The following is a 19,291-nucleotide window of genomic DNA, read 5'->3' as shown; positions in this document are numbered from 1 at the left end:
GCCGTCTGTGCACATGCAGGCCTGGACCCTCACTGGCTTCCCCGCCTCCCAGGCCCCAAGCCAGGCTCCAACTCCGTCTGACTCGCGGACGGTGTGCCCACCTCTCAGGGGTGGCCCGCTTCCCAAAGGCTTTGGGGACCGTCTTGTGGTCCTCTGAACTCCCTGGTGTTTGCCAACCACTGCCCATATTGAGGCCCTGGACCACGGGCCTCCCTGAGTTGCTGCTGAACCACATCAGTCCTGGAGGGTGAGCATCACCTCAGGATTTAACTCAGCTGCTTTATGGGTACATGATAGGCCCCAGAAAAACCCCTGCTGTTGAATAAGTGAAGTACAAACCACTAAGGAGAGACATGCACACAACTTCTAGATGGTACCAGACCTCCTCCCTGCTCTTAGAGGAGTGAAAGGAAGGATGGAGGCGGTTCTGTCAACCTCTCTGCCAAACACTGGTTTTCAATCTTTGAGCAATTGTTTATAAAACTGATTTGACGTAAGACATCATATTTTCAAGCCACTTATATTTTCTATTACTCTCCGGAACTGTTCTGTGAAAGATTTTTGGTTGCTTGCTTATAAAACTCTAAATTATGGCCTGCCTGGTTGGTAAGCAGTCAGAATCCCATTCAATCAACTCTCTACCGTTGATGTCAAGTCCAGCAGATTCTGTGTACTGTGCCCAGCCATAGCCAATGCCATACAATAACTCTGAACGTGGTCACGACAATTCACATCCCAAGAAGCTCTTTTTCAAGAGGCGGGAAATGTCAGCAGGCATTTGAGAACATTTCTTCCAGGAATTGCTTTTCGGTGACTGTGTCCATGAAGGACACAGAGGACAGACTCTGCAAAAGGCCGCAGGTGTCTGGCAGAGTCCACATCTGCTCTGGGGCCCCTGGACTGGCACAAGGAAAACGCAGCCCTAGCCCTAAGGTTTTATTGACAGCACCTGCTGGAAACTGCCCTGAACTTGAACACAAGCCAAATATAATTAAAGCACAAATTGATGAGGTTTTAAAAAAAGGTTAAAACCGATCATTTGGAAGCTCCTAGGAGCCAAGTGGACAAAGAATGTTGTCAAAGGCCGAAGTCCACAGAGAGGTCCAGCCTCAGCCCAAACACCGTAAACTCAGGCGAAATGGGGCAAGTGAAACCCTTGAGACTTGGTTAGTAGGACTTACGCACACCGTAGCCTCGTAGGCTCTGTCTCCACTGCTGGTCTGTCCTCCTTCTTCTTCCCTGGACTCCTCATCTTCTTCACCTTCTGACCCTGACCTGCTGTCACTTATTCCAGGGGAGTTTGGAGATGGGCTTGGGGTAAACATGAAGCCTGGCTCTGGCGAGTCAGGGGAGGCCTCACGCCAACGGCCTCACTCTTCACACCTCCTGGAGTCTGAGCCCCTGGAGCCCAGGACAGACCCCCTGTGCGTCCAGGCTGCACCGACCCACCTCCCTCTCCGCTTTGGGTCTTTCTTCCCCTCCCCAGGCCGCAGGCCACCGTCTCTCTTCCTGAGTTCCTCCCTGGGCGCCCTCTTCTCCCCGCCAAGGTGGGGAGTCTGCGGGGGGAGCGGGTAGGAGAGCCCATCCCCGGGCGGGTGCGCCTGGACGCAAAGAGCCATCAATCACCAATGAAGAGGAACAACTGAAAATTCTTAGCCTGTGAAGCTTCACCTTAAGAGTGAAGCCCCAATCCACCCTCGCTCTGGTGTTTGGCCCAACACAAGGGACACCTGGTGTGAAACTAGCCAGGCCGACAGGTTCCCTAGCGGGTGGCTGCCAGGTTGTGCCCACCCACCTCGAGCTCCAGGACGCCGGAAAGCAGTCAAATAGAAACCCTCAGGCAAACACAGGGGAGGGGTCTTTAACTCGCCAGCGAGTACGACCAACCAAGGGATTTCTAGAGAATGATTGACACTGATAGGGTTTACTGTATTTTAACTTTGGCATGTGAGTATAGCAGAGTGGAGTGTAAGTGTAATGACAGAGAGCTCAAAATGGCTTAAGAGAATAAAAGAAAATTTTGAGTCAGTAACAGGAAGGCAATCTACACATTTAATGACGTCAGCTGGACTCTGTCCCGCTCCATTTTTTTTTCCTTTTTAACCAAACCGCCTTCATTTCTTAACTGCTTTCTGCTGTGTTGGACTCTTGGCGCCCCCCACCCTTTCCAGTGGGGGTGGGGCATCCCAGCAAGCCCAGGCCAACACCCGCCAGGCCTCAAGTCCAGTGGAAATGCTCCCCTTCTCCACGGGGCCTAATAAAGCCCGGAAACGGGAGCCACACCCTGAACTAATGATTGTGTGTGGGGTTGGTCAGGTAACGCACTTGAGAGATGGGACTTGGCCCCATCAACCCCGCCAAGTACATATGCGAGGGCTGTGCTGTGTAGGACATTTTCTATATTTTTTCAGAATTGTATAATGAAGTATTTAGCAGCACATATATGATGTATGTAATTTATTTCACAATGTTTTACTAAAAACAGATAAAGCAAATATGGAAAAAATAATCCTTATATCTAGCTAGTTGATGGGTATATATTTATACTATTCTCTCTACTTTTCTCTGTAGTACGTAAATATTTCTTTTCGTTTCTTTTCTTTTTTTGTGAGGGTGCTGTGCCGTGAAGCTTGTGGGATCTTAGTTCCCTGACCAGGGATTGAACCTGGGCCCTCAGCAGTAAAAGCACTGAGTCCTAACAACTGGACCTCCAGGGAATTCCCTTAACTATTGCATAAGTTAAAAAAATAAATGCCCACACAATTATTTTCAAGTAAGTATTTTCAAAAATGATTTTTTAAATAAAATCATAACATTTCTACATGAAATTCTGCTAGAACTATAAGGTATCATAGTTTTTCCTTTTTTTAATATATTTATTTATTTATTTTTGGCTGTGTTGGGTCTTTGTTGCTGTACGCAGGCTTTCTCCAGTTGTGGCGAGCGGGGGCTACTCTTTGTTGCGGCACCTGGGCTTCTCATTGCGGTGGCTTCTCTTGTTGCGGAGCACGGGCTCTAGGTGCACGGACTTCAGTAGTTGTGGCGCACGGGCTCAGTAGTTGGGGCTCACGGGCTCTAGAGCGCAGGCTCAGTAGTTGTGGTGCACGGGCTTAGTTCCTCCGCGGCATGTGGGATCTTCCTGGACCAGGGATCAAACCCGTGTTCCCTGCATTGGCAGGTGGATTCTTAAAAACTGCGCCACCACGGAAGCCCTCTTATACAGTTTTATCAAAACTTTAAAAATTAAAAACCAGACATTATGCATTCATTTCTTAGAGCTGTGAAAACAAATTATCATAAACTGGATGGCCTAAGATCACAGACATTTTGTCTCTCACAGTTCTGGGGGCAGAAGTTGGAAACCCAGTTGTTCACAAGGCCGTGCTCTCTGAAGGCTCTGGGGAGTATGTTTCCCTGCCTCTTCCAGCCTGCGGTGGTGGCTGGCCACCCTCAGTGATCCTTGGTTTGTAGACTGGTCACTTCAGTGCCTGTGTCCATCTTCACATGGCTTCCCCTGTGTCTCTTCTCCTCTTTTCATAACAACACCAGTCTTGTTGGATTAGGGCCCACTTACTCCAGGGTGACTTCATTTTTGCTTAACTCATTACACCTGCAGTGACTCTATTTCTAATTAGGGGTCTGGGAGGGACATGAATTTGGGGGGACACTAATCAACCTCAAGAGGTTTATACATTTGCCTGTGGACCTGTTTGGCCAGATTGTGCCAGGGGGTCATTCCTAGCTGTGTTTAGAGTTCCTGAAGGGCAAAGTTGTCCCCAGAAGTACTGAAATAAGGTGCAAACCAATGGCTCAGTGTAGGACCAGAGATGCAGGTTCCAGTTTGCATCAGGTGTAGCTGAAGGTAATCTCTGAATACACTTCTTTCCCTCTTCATATCGGTGTTCTAAGACAAGAAAGCTTAGAGGTTTTATAGTTTTTAAAATACAAAGTATTTTGGTTTCAGAATTTATTTGCTTAGCTACTTCGGAAGGAGTTAATGTCATGTCATCCCCGGGACTAGGTAAGACAGAGCAGATTACACAGTGCACAAATATTTGGTTTTAGGACTGGGAAAAATGGTCCATTTGAGAAACTGAATATGAAACTGTTTGCTCTCAAGTACACAAATGTCCTCTGTGAAATATGACTGCATGGCCACAATTATTAAAATATTATTTCCCTGGATTTTGAGTTTGTCACTGAGTTTCTTGGTTATTTATTTTATATCAGATTTATAAGGTCCAGGAATTTTATTTAATGCAAAGGATTATCTCTGGTTTCATTTAGGTGAACCAAAATGGAATGATAATATGCACACACAACCAGGAGGGTATATAGCTGTCAGCAGATGTCCCCACCTCCCTGCAACTCACTCTCCCAACTGGCTCTTCTCCATGGAACCACGGCTAATCCTGTGATGTCTTTCCCTTCAGACCTTTAACATGAATATTGAAACTACTTATATGTTTCTGTAAGTGAATGTGTGTAGTTGTTTATTTATACATAAGTTGAATTAGATCACATGTATTTTGGATTTTGAGACAACTTGTTATTTTTCTTAACTAAGCTATCCACCGTGGACACACTGACACATCCCGTGTCAGTATATGGTGTTCCATTCTGCATCAATAACCATTTATTTAGTCCACGCCCCTCTCGATGGACATTTAAGTGTCTCCAATTTTGGAAAGCCTCATTTTTACAGGGAGTTTTCAGCTGACAGTACCCTTTTGTTAGCAATAGCTTTGGTTCAGCTCTTTAAAGGAATCTGGGGAAATAAAACACGTTGGGATGCAGCAACAAAGGACAGTTTCTCCATCATCAGTTTTATTGTTGCCACTAACATTAACCAAATATTAAAGAGTGAAAAGCAAAGAGGACTTCTGGTTTCCAGCCCAGCATGGAAGGTGCCTTGGAAGTGGTTACTGTCCTAACAAGTAAAAGTTGAACAAACTGAAAAATTAACAACTCTTCTTAGATGCAGTGGGGTCACAGGGAAAACGGCTGCCCCCCGCAAATTAGAGAGACGGCCAGGCAGATACAGAGAATCACAACTTATCGGGGCAAAAACCCATGAGCAAAAGTTCCCGGAGCAGGAAAACCTGAAGTGTGACCGACAAATTGCTGGAGGCTCGGTGTGGACAGGCCTGAAAGTGAAAAAGCCCAGGGGCCCCAGTCGGGGTAGGGGGGCCATATATTTGTGAGTTTTATCTCCAGGAGCTCTACCAGTGAATATCAGAGAAAAAAATATCAGAGCAAAAAAATCCTCATGTTTCTGACAGGGGGAGGGGAAAACAAGCATTCTGAAGTTCACCAGAGCGTTCTGTTCTTAACAAGGTCTGTCCTCAGGAGGAACTATTTCCCCAGAGCCTAATGTGCTGGGGTTTTATCAGAGCCTACACTCTAGGCTCCTGTCTTTCCTGAGGCCATGGAGGTGGGGCATGAGGGGGGCAGGGAATGAGAATGAGAATCACGTGTGAAGGACACAGTCCCGTCTAAGACCAAGACTTAATCACAGGACTGCAGGACGCTTCCCTATCCCCTCATCTTACTGCCACATCACTAAAGGCCTATTTATACCAGTTCCTTTTACCCAGTACATCATATCCTGCTACACAGAAAAAATTAGAAGGCATACCGAAGGCAAAACACACAATTTGAAGAGATGGGGCCAGCTTTAGAATCAGACATGGCAGGAGTGTTGAAATTTTTAGACCAAGAACTTAAGACAACTATGATTAATATAAAGGCTCTAAGGGATAAAGTATACAGCATCCAAGAACAGAGGGGCAATGTAATGGAGATGGAAATCCTTAGAAAGAATCAGAAAGGAATGCTAGAGCTCAGAAACACTGACAGAAACAAAGGATGCCTTGGATGGGCTTGTTAGTAGACCGGAAACAGCTGAGGAAAGAATCTCTGAGATTGAGGCTATGTCCATAGAAACTTCCAAAACTGAAAAGTAAAGAGAAAAAAGAATGAAAAAAAAAAAAAAAAGAATAGAAAGTCCAAGGATTGGGAGAAATAAGTGAAGGGGGTTAAGAGGTACAAATTTCCAGGAAGTTGCCTGGTGGTCTAGTGGTTAGGTTTCTGGGCTCTCACTGCTGAGGGCCTGGGTTCAATCCCTGGTCGGAGAACTGAGGTCCCCCCAAGCCATGCGGTGCAGCCAAAAAAAAAAATCGTATGGAGGGAAAAGAGGTACAAACTTCCAGTTATAAAATAAATAAGTCACAGGGATGTAATGTATAGCACAGGGAATACAGTCAATAATATTACAATAATGCTGTATGGCGACTGATAGTTTTTAGACTTACCATTTCGATAAATTTGTAACGTATATAAATGTCAAATCACTATGAAACTAATATAATATTGTATGTCAACTACACTTCAGTGAAAAAAAAGTTTTTTCAAGAAAATCCAAGAAATGTGAGACAACTACAAAAGGTATAATATATGCATAGTGGGAATACCAGAAAGTGAAGAAAGAGAAAAAAGGAAAAGAAGAAATATTTGAAGCAATAATGATTACAAATTTCCCCCAAATTAATATCAGACAGGGGGATATCTGACAGGGGGAGGGGAAAACAACCATTCTGAAGTTCACCAGAGCGTTCCAAACCACAGGTCCAGGAAGCTCAGAGAACACAAAGTATGGGAAATGCCAAAAAACTACACCTGGGCATATCATTTTCAAACTACAAAAAATCAATGATAAATAAAAAGTTTTAAAAGAAGTCAGGAGGAAAAGTATTTTATCTATAAAAGAGGAAAGATAAAAATTACATCCAGGGCTTCCCTGATGGCAGTGGTTAAGAATCTGCCTGCCAATGCAGGAGACACAGGTTCGAGCCCTGGTCCGGGAAGATCCCACATGCCATGGAGGAACTACTAAGCCCCTGTGCCACAACTACTGAGCCTGCACTCTAGAGCCTGCAAGCCACAACTACTGAGCCCATGTGCCACAACTACTGAAGCCCATGCTCCTACACCCTGTGCTCTGCAACAAGAGAAGCCACCACAATGAGGAGCCCGTGCACTGCAATGAAGAGTAGCCCCTGCTCACCGCAACTAGAGAAAAGCCTGCGTGCAGCAACAAAGACCCAACACAGTCAAAAATAAATAAATTTATATTAAAAAAATTACATCCAAATTCTCAAAAAGCATGCAAGAAAAGCGTTGAATAAAATATTTAAAGTGTTGAGAGAAAAAACACCAATTTAGAATTCTGTTTCCTGTTAAACTATTCTTCAAAAGTGAAGAAGAGGACTCTGGGAAGATGGTAGAACAGGGAGCACCAGGAATCTGTCTCCCCACCCAGACAGCGCTGCACTGGCAGAACCTGCCTGATGTAACTAGTCTGGAACTTGAGTCCATTGAAGGCTTCCAACTTCACCCCACACCCCCAGTTCCCCTGCCCAGAAGTGGCCATGCTTTTTGAGTTTCCCTTTTTGGTGAATCCACCAAAGACACAATCCGCTATCAGATATTAACTGAAGTTCCCTCAGATCCTCCTGCAAGTTACACAGTGACCCTGACGACCCCTTGGGTCAGACACATCCAGTGCTCTGAGAGGAAGGGAACAAGGAAGACCCAAGCTTACTGTGAGACTTAAAAGCCAGGTTTCCGAGACCCACAGCATCATCGCGAAAGCAAACATTTTTTGCTAGTAATGGTTGGGTTGTTTTTATTAAAAAAAAAAAAATTGAGTAATAACATACAGATAGTAAAGTGCACAAATCTTAAATTTACAGCTTGATTTTTACTTATTTATTTATTTAAATTTATTTATTATATTTATTTTTGGCTGTGTTGGGTCTTTGTTGCTGTGCTGTGCATGGGCTTTTCTCTAGTTGTGGTGAGTGGGGGCTACTCTTCATTGCGGTGCGTGGGCTTCTCATTGTGGTGGCTTCCCTTGTTGTGGAGCACAGGCTCTAAGTGCGCGGGCCTCAGCAGTCGTGGCACTCAGGCTCAGTAGTTGTGGCTCACGGGCTTATCTGCACCACGGCATGTGGGATCTCCCCAGACTAGGGCTCGAACCCGTGTCCCCTGCATTGGCAGGCAGATTCTCAACCACTGTGCCACCAGGGAAGCCCCTACAGCTTGATTTTTAAATATGTGAAAACCCATGGAACCCATCCCCAGACATCCAGAAAGGAGTCAGGCTTTTGAGAAAAAAATGGCATTTTTGAATTCCAAAAGGCTAAGAACCCAAAGGAATTAAAGCACAGAGTTTATACATTAAAATGTCTTCAAAAAGAGATAAAATGTTATTACCTAGGAGAAAAAAAATTGTTTCTCAGAAGACATCCTGCTTCCCACTGAGGCCAAGAATGGGGTTGGTAGGTGTTATGGACCGAATTGTGTCCCCAGATTCATATGTTGAAGCCCTAACCTCCAACATGACTGTTTGAGGAGACAGGGCTTTTCGGGAGGCACTTAGGTTAAATGAGGTCACTAGGGTGGCCCTGGTCTGATAGGGCTGGTTATGTGTTTTGGGGAGGAAGACCACAGAGGAAAAGTGCCCTTCTCATCATATGGTGCTAAGAGTATATACTATCAACACGACTTATCTCTGCTGACTTTGACCTTGATCATCTGGCTCAAGGCCTAATGCATTTTTTATTGCGGTATAAGCAACACATCCTTTAGGTAACAGCAACGTTGATATTAGTGAATATTTAAGAGCTGGCAACTGCGCTAAGCATTTTAGATTCCTTTACGCCTCTCAACAACCCTGAAGTACAGATACTATTATTCCCACTTCACAGACGAATAATTAGGGAGAACATTCCCACAACACACACACACACATAATTGTGCTAAAAATACATAAAATTTTACCATTTTCATCTGCACAATTGTGACATTAAGCACATTCACATTGTTATGCAGCCACTACCACCACCATCTCCAGAACTTTCCAACTTCCCAATATTATACATTTCTTACCCTTGTTGAGCATCACCAGTCTTTTGGTCTTTCAAAGGTTCAAACGTCTCCAGTTTATCAGGCCCACCTTGAACATTCCTGTGGGTGGAGAGTAGCTCATGTTGGTGCTTCCAACTTGACTTCATCTTTACCTTTTTTTTGTAGCTTTACTGAGCTATAACTGACAAATAAAATTGTAAGATATTTAGGGCTTCCCTGGTGGTGCAGTGGTTGAGAGTCTGCCTGCTGATGCAGGGGACACGGGTTCATGCCCCGGTCCAGGAAGATCCCACATGCCGCGGAGCGGCTGGGCCCGTGAGCCATGGCTGCTGAGCCTGCGCGTCCAGAGCCTGTGCTCCGCAACGGGAGAGGCCACAACAGTGAGAGGCCCGCGTACTGCAAAAAAAAAAAAAGTAAGATATTTAAAGTGTATGCCGTGATTATCTGATGCATGTCTATGTTGAGATCTTTACTTCTTTTGCTCTGAAACGCGAGCATGCTGGACTTGGTGGCATCATGGACGTCAGCCACGCATGCTGTGCTCGGCTGCCTGCTGTGATGTGGCACCACCACCGCTCCCCTCTGAAGCCGAGAACACATTTCCCAGGACCTTCATCCCTGGATAGTTCCGGTTTAGAGGCTGCAAAGGAGAGAAACACGCACCGAATTTTGTTGTCTCAGCTTCCTTCCTGTGCACCAGACCCTCAGAAGCACTGGGATGTGGGAGTGAGGGGTCCCTCAACTACCCCGTGTCTCAGGCCACACACTGTCCTGGCTCCATCCGGGAGGAGTCAGCTCACTCCTTGGTTTCCCAATTCTCTGTCCCAAGTCTGATCCCAGTGGAGGGGTTTTCACATCCATCCTATTTTAGAGTAGCTGCAGCATTTCAGGTGGGCTAAGAATTGTCAGGAAGAGACCCATCCAAAGACTCACAGGTTACATTAAATTCCTGATTCAACTAAGATAAACTTTTATCAAAAGTAGGTGATCACAAAGGACAGTGGCAGATACAGCTTATTTCAGAGGAGCTTCCCTTGGCCTCCAGAAACCTCGGAGTGATGTGCCCCTGACTGTCAGAGACCACCGGGTAGGGTCTCACCAGATCTGGAAACTTTGATCCTTGCTTTGATGCTGCCCTTTCCAAACGGGCTCACATCAGCATTCGGAAAGAACACAGGCTAGCAATCTACGCACTGCGCTTTAACCCAACACCTTCAAACACTGGACTCTTCGTATCTTGAGCCAAACTTCTTGTAAGGCCACATCCTTATCCAAGTAGAGCAGCAGAGTGAGGACCCAGAGCTCCTGAACGATGTCTCTGCTTCTGCTTTCCCAAAGCCCGTTTCTTCACATCTAACCCGGTACCTTTTCACTTCCACCATAGTGCTTACCACTAGTTTTAACAGCATGTGTATTTGCTTATTTACATGTGTGCTGTTTGACTTTCCCACAAGACTGCAGCAGACCACAACCACGTTCCCCTCGTCACTGAATATGCAATGCCTAGTACAGCGCCTAGCATGTGTTCAATAAACATTCATCCAACAAATGAATGAACAAGGAATATTCCACTAATTCCAAATGTTTTGGCACAGTTGCAACTTGTGTGCCCATTAAGGAAGACAGGGCGTCACACCTAAAGCACAAGCAACAAAATAAAAAATAAACAAGTGGGACATCAAACTAAAAAACTTCTGCACAGCAAAAAAAGCCATCAACAAAGTAAAAAGACAACCTACTGAATGGGAGGAAATATTTGCAAACCATATGTCTGATAAGGGGTTAATATCCAAAAATATATAAAGAATTTATACAACAGCAAAATACCAAATAACCCAGTTAAAAAGATGGGCAAAGAACCTGTACAGACATTTTTCCAAAGAAGACATACAGATGGCCAAGAGGTACATGAAAAGATGCTCAATATTGCTAGTCATTAGGGAAATGCAAATCAAAACCACGAGATATCACCTCACACCTGTCAGAATGGCTATTATCCAAAGGACAAGAAATAACATGTTGACAAGGAGGTGGAGAAAAGGGGACACTTGTGCACTGTTGGTGGGAATGTAAGTTGGTGTAGCTACTATGGGAAACAGCACAGAGGTTCCTCAAAAAATTAAAAGTAGAACTACCATATGACCCAGCAATTCCACGTCTGGGTATTTATTTGAAGAAAATGAAAACTCTTAATTCAAAAAGATATCTGCATCCCCATGTTTACAATAGCCAAGATACAAAAATAACCTAAGTGTTATCAATTGATAAATGGATAATGAAAATGTGCTATGCATACAATGGAATATTATTCACCCCCAAAAATGAACAAAATCTTGCCATTTGCAACAATATGGATGGATAGTGAGAGCATGATGCTGAGTGAAATAAATCAAAGAAAAAGAACATATACTGTGTGATTTCGCAAATATGTGGAATCTAAAATATCAAAACTCCAAACTCAGAGAAAGAGAGATTAGATTTGTAGATACCGGGGTGGGTGGGTGGGTGCAGTGGGGCAGGGGAGGGACTGGAGGAAGGTTGTCAAAAGGTGCAGACATCCAGTTCCAGTAAGTCCTAGGGATGTGATGTGATGTACAGCACAGTGACTGCAGCAAACACCGCCGTATGATACGCAGGAATGTTAAGACAGCAGATCCCAAGAGTTCTCATCACAAGGACGAATTTCCCTTTTTTATTGTATCTGTGTAAGATGATGGATGTTAACCATACTTACTGTGCTAATCATTTCACAATATGGTTGACCCTTGAACAACACAGGGCTTATTGGTGCCCACCCTCCAAGTAGCAGAAAATCCTTGTATAACTTAGTTGGCCTTCTGTATCCACGGTTCCACATCCATGGATTCAACCAACCGTGTCATGTAGGACTGTAGTATTTACTACTGAAAAAATTCTGTGCCTAAGTGCACCTGCACGGTTCAAGGGTCAACCGTATCAGAAAATCAAACCATCGTGTTGTACAACTTATACAGTGACGTATGTCAATTATTTCTCAATAAAACTGGGGAAAAAGAAATATATAAATGGACACACAGCAGCCAAAAAGATGAAATGGTGCAAACAGCATGCTGGGGGCTTTGGGGTTTAAAATGGAGGCAAATTTTTCTAAGGTGGCATCAGAGAATTTTAAGGAGGGTAAAACCAGATCTTTACTTTAAATCACTTGTGAGGCAGAGTGGAATGGCAGGAAACCCTGCTGCCACCCCCCCCACATGCAATGAAGCTGTAAGCTAAAGCGAGGCAGTGGGAGAGATTTGGTGAGCTGACTGGATGTGGAGCCTACGTGGAGGAACTGAGAATGAACTTCAGGTTTCTGGCACATGCTACCGAATAACCACGTAAACACGGGAGGAAGATGAGATGGGGATGAGAGAGACCACACTCAGGTTTGGAGCTGAAGGAATTAATGCAATGACCATTCGTGGATCTAGATGTATGGGTACAACTCAGCAGTGATGTCTGGCCTGGAGTCGAAGCAGTTGCAATGTAGTCAGCACAGAGGTTTTAGATAAAGACTTGGGCAAAGATGAGATCCTCCAATGCTGAAATCAAAGGCCCAAAGACGAGACCTTGGGAATTCCAATATACGAGTCAGGCAGGAGAGAAACAGAGTGAAAAGGCAACCTACTGAATGGGAGAAAATATGTGTAAGCCATGTATCTGATATTAGTCTCCAAATATATAAGGAACTCCTACAACTCAACAGCAAAAAAACTAACCCAGTTAAAGAGTAAAGGACTTACTTAAATAGATACTTCTCCGAAGAGTACATACAGATGGCCAACAGGTATATGAAAAAATGTTCAACATCACTAATCATCAGGGAAATGCAAATGAATACCACAATGAGATATCACCTTATAACAGTAAGGATGCTATTATCAAAAAAAACCAAAAGACAACAAGTGATGGGGAGGATAAGGTGAAATTGGAGCCCTCATGTACTGTTGGTGGCAGTGCAAAATGGTACAGCTGCTGTGGAAAACAGTATGGAAGTTCCTCAAGAAATTAAAAATACAACCACCACATGATCCAGCAATCCAACTTCTGGGTATCTATCCAAAAGAACTGAAGTCAGGATCTTAAAGACATATTAGCACTCCCAGGTTCACTACAGCACTATTCACAATAGTCAATATGTGGAAACAACCTAAAGGTCCATTGACAGAGGAATGGATTAAAAAGTGTAGTATAGGGCTTCCCTGGTGGCGCAGTGGTTGAGAGTCTGCCTGCCGATGCAGGGGACACGGGTTCGTGCCCCGGTCAGGGAAGATCCCACATGCCGTGGAGCGGGCTCACTGAGCCTGTGCTCTGCAATGGGAGAGGCCACAACAGTGAGAGGCCCACGTACTGCAAAAAAAAAAAAAAAAAAAAAAAAAAAAAAAGTGTAGTATATACAGACAATGGAATACTGCTCAGCCTTAAAAAACACGCATGAGCCTTGAGAACGTTACGCTAAGTGAAACAAGCTAGTCAGTCACAGAAAGCCAAACACTGGATATTCCTCTACATAAAAGTATCTAAAAGAGTCTAATTCGTAGAGTCAAAGACTGGAATGGTGGTTGCCAGGGGCTGGTGGGAGGGGGAGTGGGTAGATACTAATCAACAGGCATAAAGTTTCGGTTAAGCAAGATGAGAACAGTCTAATGTCTGCTGGACAGCACTGTAGCTACAGTCAACAGTACCATAAACGTGTCGTATACTTAAAAAGTTAAGAGGGTAGGTCTCGTGTGGTATTCTTGCCACAATAAAAAATAAAATTAAAATTAAAAAAAAAGAAAAGAGGAAGAGGAGGAGTCAGGCAGGACTGAGAAAACCCAGAGAGAAGTCTTACTTGAGTCTACGGAGAAGCTTCAAAGGAGTTCATTCTGCTGTCGAGAAGTCATTCGAGGGAAGAATTGAAGAGTGTCAACTGCATTTGGTACAGCATGAGCTAAGACAACCTTTACGGGCCATTTTTGGAGTGATGCAAGAGAAAGTCATAATCTTCGGGGACAGTATCGGGAAGTCAGGAAATAGAGGTAACTGAGTGCAGAGAACGCTTTCAAGAAGCTTTGTCGACACACTGGAGGATTATCTTGCTGTACTTTGTGGTACAACAAACTTTCCATGCATGCTTTAGGAAAGATTTAATAGGGATTAATAACGTTTGCTTACTCCTAAAATAGACTAAAACCCCATGGACAACAAGGCAAAAAGGAAAAGGGGAGTCATTAAATTTGTTAAAGATGATATAGATTATTCAATGAACGGTGTTACAAAACTTTCACAGTTGTCAAAACAAAAACAACAGTGAGTTGTCACACATTACAGTGATGCTACATGACGTAGACGTGAGTGTCTCTGGATGAGTATCACCAGGACTGAGGACTGAGTGGATTCAGAGCCCAAACCAAGCACATGGTCGGGAAATTAGACAGTCAAGAGGCCAAATGCCGCCGCAGGAAGGAACCTTTGGTCTCTTTACAACAGGCGGTGTTTGGGGAAAGCACAACCTCCAAGGACAGAGTAACACTGTGATTTAAAAACTGCACTGAGGGGGCTTCCCTGGTGGCGCAGTGGTTGAGAGTCCGCCTGCCGATGCAGGGGACACGGGTTCATGCCCTGGTCTGGGAAGATCCCACATGCCGCGGAGCTGGCCGCTGAGCCTGCGCGTCCGGAGCCTGTGCTCCGCAACGGGAGAGGCCACAACAGTGAGAGGCCCGTGTACCACTAAAAAAAAAAAAAAAACCGCACTGAATTGCTGTCCTTATCTAAAATTGATTTAATACCATTATCCATATTAATATTTTTCCAGGTAACAAAAGGGATATTATAACTTTTCTTTTGTTGCATTCACCTAACCTATATTGATAGGGTAACTAAATAAACATCTTAAAAAACCAAGGGGCCAATGTTTTGAATCAATTTCAATTTAAATGTCAGTTGCTAGTTATAAAAACTTGAGAGCAAACCCTTAGGAAAACATTCATTATTTGAAGCAGAGCTGTCCTAAGATAATGCACACAAACCAACACAGTCTATTTAAGAAAAATATTTAATGCTGCCAAAAAGTATAAAAATACAGTAGGAATGGCAGTACAATACAAAGTAGTCTTTCCTAATTTATTTCTTTTACATCTCTCTACATTTCACACACGCATTAAAAAACTTAACAATGCATCAAATGAAAGGGCTCTGCAAAGTCTTCTGCTGGTGGTGCTCTTCGTTCCCTGGATGTAAGGTTTACTTTGTAAACAGACAAATGTGAGGCAATCTACAGGCTTATCAAGCCTCACTTAGTTTCCGGAGTGGGCTCCAGGTCTTGCTTTGCACATCAATGGTTCAAAATTTATAGCTGCAGAATATTCTCAAGTCATGAATATTTAGGTGTCTGTCAATCTTGGCCTAAAATATAAAATAAGAAGTCATCTATTCAATTCATATTTACCAAACACACAGACATACACAGATACACACAAACATAAAAGGACTAACAATGAACTAAAAAGGCAACCAAAAAACATTCCAACACATCACACTCAATCACACTGAGTGCTTTGCTGTTACCTTGGTAAAACTGCTTATGTGCTTGATTTTCAAACAGAATTGGTGGTGTGAGGTAGACTCATGTTAAAGCACCGTAACTCTCACTCTTTTACAAGAATTAACAACTATGAATTTTTTTAGGTCATCCTGTATTACTCAAGAAATGACCTCCATGTGAGCTATACTGACAGACAGACAGTTAAAAAAAAAAGTACCCACAACAGTTTAGCAAGATTATATGGTATGTGCTAGACTTACCAATACTTTGGAATTCAATGCAAAAGTCTAATCCAATTTGGACCTCCACTGTATCATACTGCTAAAAATATTATGAATGTAATGTATGAACATAAAGTTGGCTTATATCCTTAACTCACGGACTGTTAGCAGCATGCTTTTTGTCCTGAAGGGTAATACTAATGATCACAGAAATACAGAACTGAAGTGACATGATTTAAGTATTAAAAGAAAACACAGACATAAAATAATTGATAGATTTATTGTACTTTAATGCCAAAAAGTAAAGATAAATGAGAGTTTAAACAAGTGATAGAGAGATGAAATAACAACTAATTTAAGGGCAGGTGAGTTTTTAATGTTATTTCACAATATTTGCAAATAGTTGAACTTCTGAGGTGGTAACTGGTATTTCCCCTCAACTTCCCTTGCTCTGACAAAAAAAAAAAACCCCAGATCTAAATACTTGTCATTATTGTGCCTCCACGTGTATAAATAGGAGATATAAACCACACCCACACATTTATCCAAAACATTTAGTCAAAACCCCCAATACTACGAGTTGGCTTCTTCCTGACTGCTGGCTCCTTGGTGTCTCATTTCCAGCACTGACAGAGAAATGTCCAGACACCAAGGAAGCATTCTTGTTAGGTGCCTGTGGTCACAGAAACTGCCACAGGTGCTTCTTGCAGGGACCTGAGAAGCCTGAACCAAAGTGGCTGATGTGAGGAAAGGAGCTTCTGACTGACCCTGAGTGCTGCAAAATATGCATGTGTTTCCCACACCTTCAGAAGTCCCCTTGTTAAAACCAAGGAACTGATCCAGTCAGAGTGAATGAAATAATGGTTTGGTTTAGAGAGTGCTCTGATGTTCCAGTATTACTCTGGCTCAGTGGTAGTTCAAACTGTTCCACAAAATTTTTTGGAGGGGAAAACTTTGATTTGTTTCACTTAAAAAATAAAAAGAGGGTTATTTTGGATTTTAATGGGCAACAGTAGCTGTCTAATGCTTTTCCATTTAAATATTCCATAAAAACAGGTTGCGTGTGACATAATGGGAAAGCGCGAGGCCTGGAGTTACTGGGATTCTACAGACTGGAGTTCAAATCTCAGCTCTGTCATGATCTAGATGTACAACCTTGGGCAAGTTACTTATTCTTTGACTCAGTTTTCTTGTCTGAAAATCGGGTAACAGGATGCACCTTGGAGAGGTGTATCTACTGACTGGCAGAACCGGCAGGTGTTGCCTCCCCAGCAGTGTGTTAAAGACACACTCAGCAAGGATGAACTACCCCTTAGAACAACTAAAAGGTCTTGACAGGGGCTGGCTCCACACCGAAGTAGTTCCTGCCACCGGACACTCATCCTTGCTTTACTGAAAAGAGTCCCACACACTTCTCTGCGGTGAGCAAGGCACTCACTGCCTTACAGACAACATCAATTTACCCAGTGGGAAAATCCCGAATTCACCAAACTCAGAATAACTTCAGGTTTTTTATAGTAGTAATTTGAAATATCAACATCATCATATGTCTAAAAAATCTATGCCAAATTAGAGCAACAATAAAGAATTGATGCTTTTCTTTAAAAAATGGTCTCCATAAAGAAAAAAATTCCCATTCCATTCTCCTTATAGCTCCCCCAATATACCATGTGATGGAAAACCAGACAATAGTATTAAAGTAGACTCTGCAAGTAATATCCTCCCTAAATCCTAAAATTCCCGTATTCCACTCTAAATTATAAAACCCAAACAGAAAGAGTACCAATGATTGGATTTTTCATTCTGCCACTGGACTGCACAGAGACGGTCATGGCGTTTGAGAATTCTCGTTGTCAGGTTGTTACTGATAAAGACAATCACTCGACCCAACTAAAAGCCCCTCAGGCTGAGTCACTGCTTAGCCGGGGCAGTACTCTGCAACATGACATCACTCATCCACATTCAGCAGAACAAGAGGACACCTGGCATTTCTAACTTATCTGCTGTTGTAGGGGCTGTGGGTGCTGCTGTCCCAGAAACAGTGCTTTGAAGACAGATACAAGGAAAGATGGAATCAAATCCAAACCAATGAACTAGGGAAAAGATGAAAGACACAGGTCAACTCCAGAATAAATCATCCAGGGGACGACCAAGACCTGTATTTTAAGTCAAAAGAACTTAATTTTATTATGTGAAAAAATACTGAATTTCTGTTTTTCAAAACTTTATTTATAAGATGACTACCATCTAGATAAGTCAACGCCAAACAAGGGTTTCCTGAAGTAAGAGAGACTTGAATAGCTGTGATGTAGAAATGGGAGCCCAGAACACGCCATCCCTGCCAGGCACTCAGCTCCAGCAGGGGATGGACATGGGAGTCCTAACCTCAGCCACCCCGCCCTTGTCCACGCTTTCTACCCCACTAACAAACCCACAGGGACCTGCTGGAACCAGAAATAAGTCAGTGCTGACGGAAGGTGTGATTCTTAGAATCTTGCCTGGGAGAAACGGATGATAGACATAATGGCATTAGGCTTACAATATACTGCATTTTAAAAGTCTCTGTAAGACTCGTGTCTGAAAGTAAAAATCAAGGCAGACTAGATTTTAAAATCTGTACAATAACCAGGCAGTCACTCTGGAAATGTACTCACTAAAAGAGAGTATACAACGGTCAATAAAATATTTCTAACATAATCAGGTTCTAGCCTGTGTCTGTTCACACAGAATCTAGTCAGAGATATTTTTCTAAGAGGGGAACGACTTTCAGAAGTTAAATCTTTCTTTGAGAATTTAATTCTAAAATACACTCTACATGAGAGTCAACAAGAGAGAAGGTAGAAAGGTCAAGTCTCAGGCTGACTCTGGCTCAGCAACACCACCACCTGCTGCATGGGCTTGTTGTGAGGTTACCAGGAGAACACGTGGGAAGCCCCAGCACAATGCCCGGCACCATGGAAATGACCTCTAAGTGGGAACAACCATCAGTGTCAAGAACGCTGAAAGCAAAGACGGAATTGATACGAAGCTGGAGGACTGCTCCATGCCAGAAACTACTTTTTAAACCAGGATGTATTTTTTTTATTCAAACCATCAATTCTAGTTTATTTGAAACAAAGGGGACACACACAAGTGTACATAAAATTAACTTAAGGTCACAATTCCTTCCTCTGATGCACCTGTTATTTAAAAAAAAAATCAACTTTTTAACTTCCTTTCTCTTTTTTTTTCATTCCTTGGTAGAAATACTAATACATAATGAAATGGACCAAAAATATAGAAGAGGATAAGGACTGAGCAAATATATAAAACATCTAAACATGGAAGTGCTCTGTACATTACCAAAGTTCTCTATGCACTTTTACAACATTTTTATGCTACATATGGATAAACTAAATATGGAGAACTGTATTTGTAGATATTCTACACATGCAAGCATAGATAAAAATCAGTAGTAGGATGGCATAAAATTCTTGGCTGCACGTGGAAATGAGTACGGAGCCCATTGGTACAGCCAGAAAAGACGGTGCTGAATCAGGGGTGCTGTCCGTTTATCGGCAGGGGCACATACAAACACAAATGAACTAGGTAT

At 43.1% G+C, this 19,291-nt stretch overlaps 1 protein-coding gene across 4 annotated transcripts in view; it reads right to left on the bottom strand.

Annotated features, from left to right (window-relative positions):
• Positions 1–14,971: 14,971 nt before the first annotated feature.
• The window catches only part of PTPN2 (protein tyrosine phosphatase non-receptor type 2), a 75,528-nt gene continuing 71,208 nt past the window's right edge, over positions 14,972–19,291 (bottom strand). For 2 of the 4 annotated variants that reach the window (XM_027088819.1, XM_027088824.1), the window contains one exon: positions 14,972–17,792. In XM_027088819.1, coding sequence (XP_026944620.1) covers positions 17,691–17,792 — 102 coding nt within the window. In that variant the 3' untranslated portion in view covers positions 14,972–17,690. The remainder of the gene's footprint in view (positions 17,793–19,291) is intronic. The other 2 variants (XM_027088822.1, XM_027088823.1) reach the window with 1 other exon arrangement.

The sequence above is a fragment of the Aethalodelphis obliquidens genome, unplaced genomic scaffold (genome assembly GCF_003676395.1).
Source record: "Aethalodelphis obliquidens isolate GAN/ISIS:26980383/991018 unplaced genomic scaffold, ASM367639v1 scaffold63, whole genome shotgun sequence".
NCBI classification, from domain to species: Eukaryota; Metazoa; Chordata; class Mammalia; order Artiodactyla; family Delphinidae; genus Aethalodelphis; species Aethalodelphis obliquidens.
Note: the sequence above shows the minus strand (reverse complement) of the source record. Positions and strands in the feature narration are given on the sequence as shown.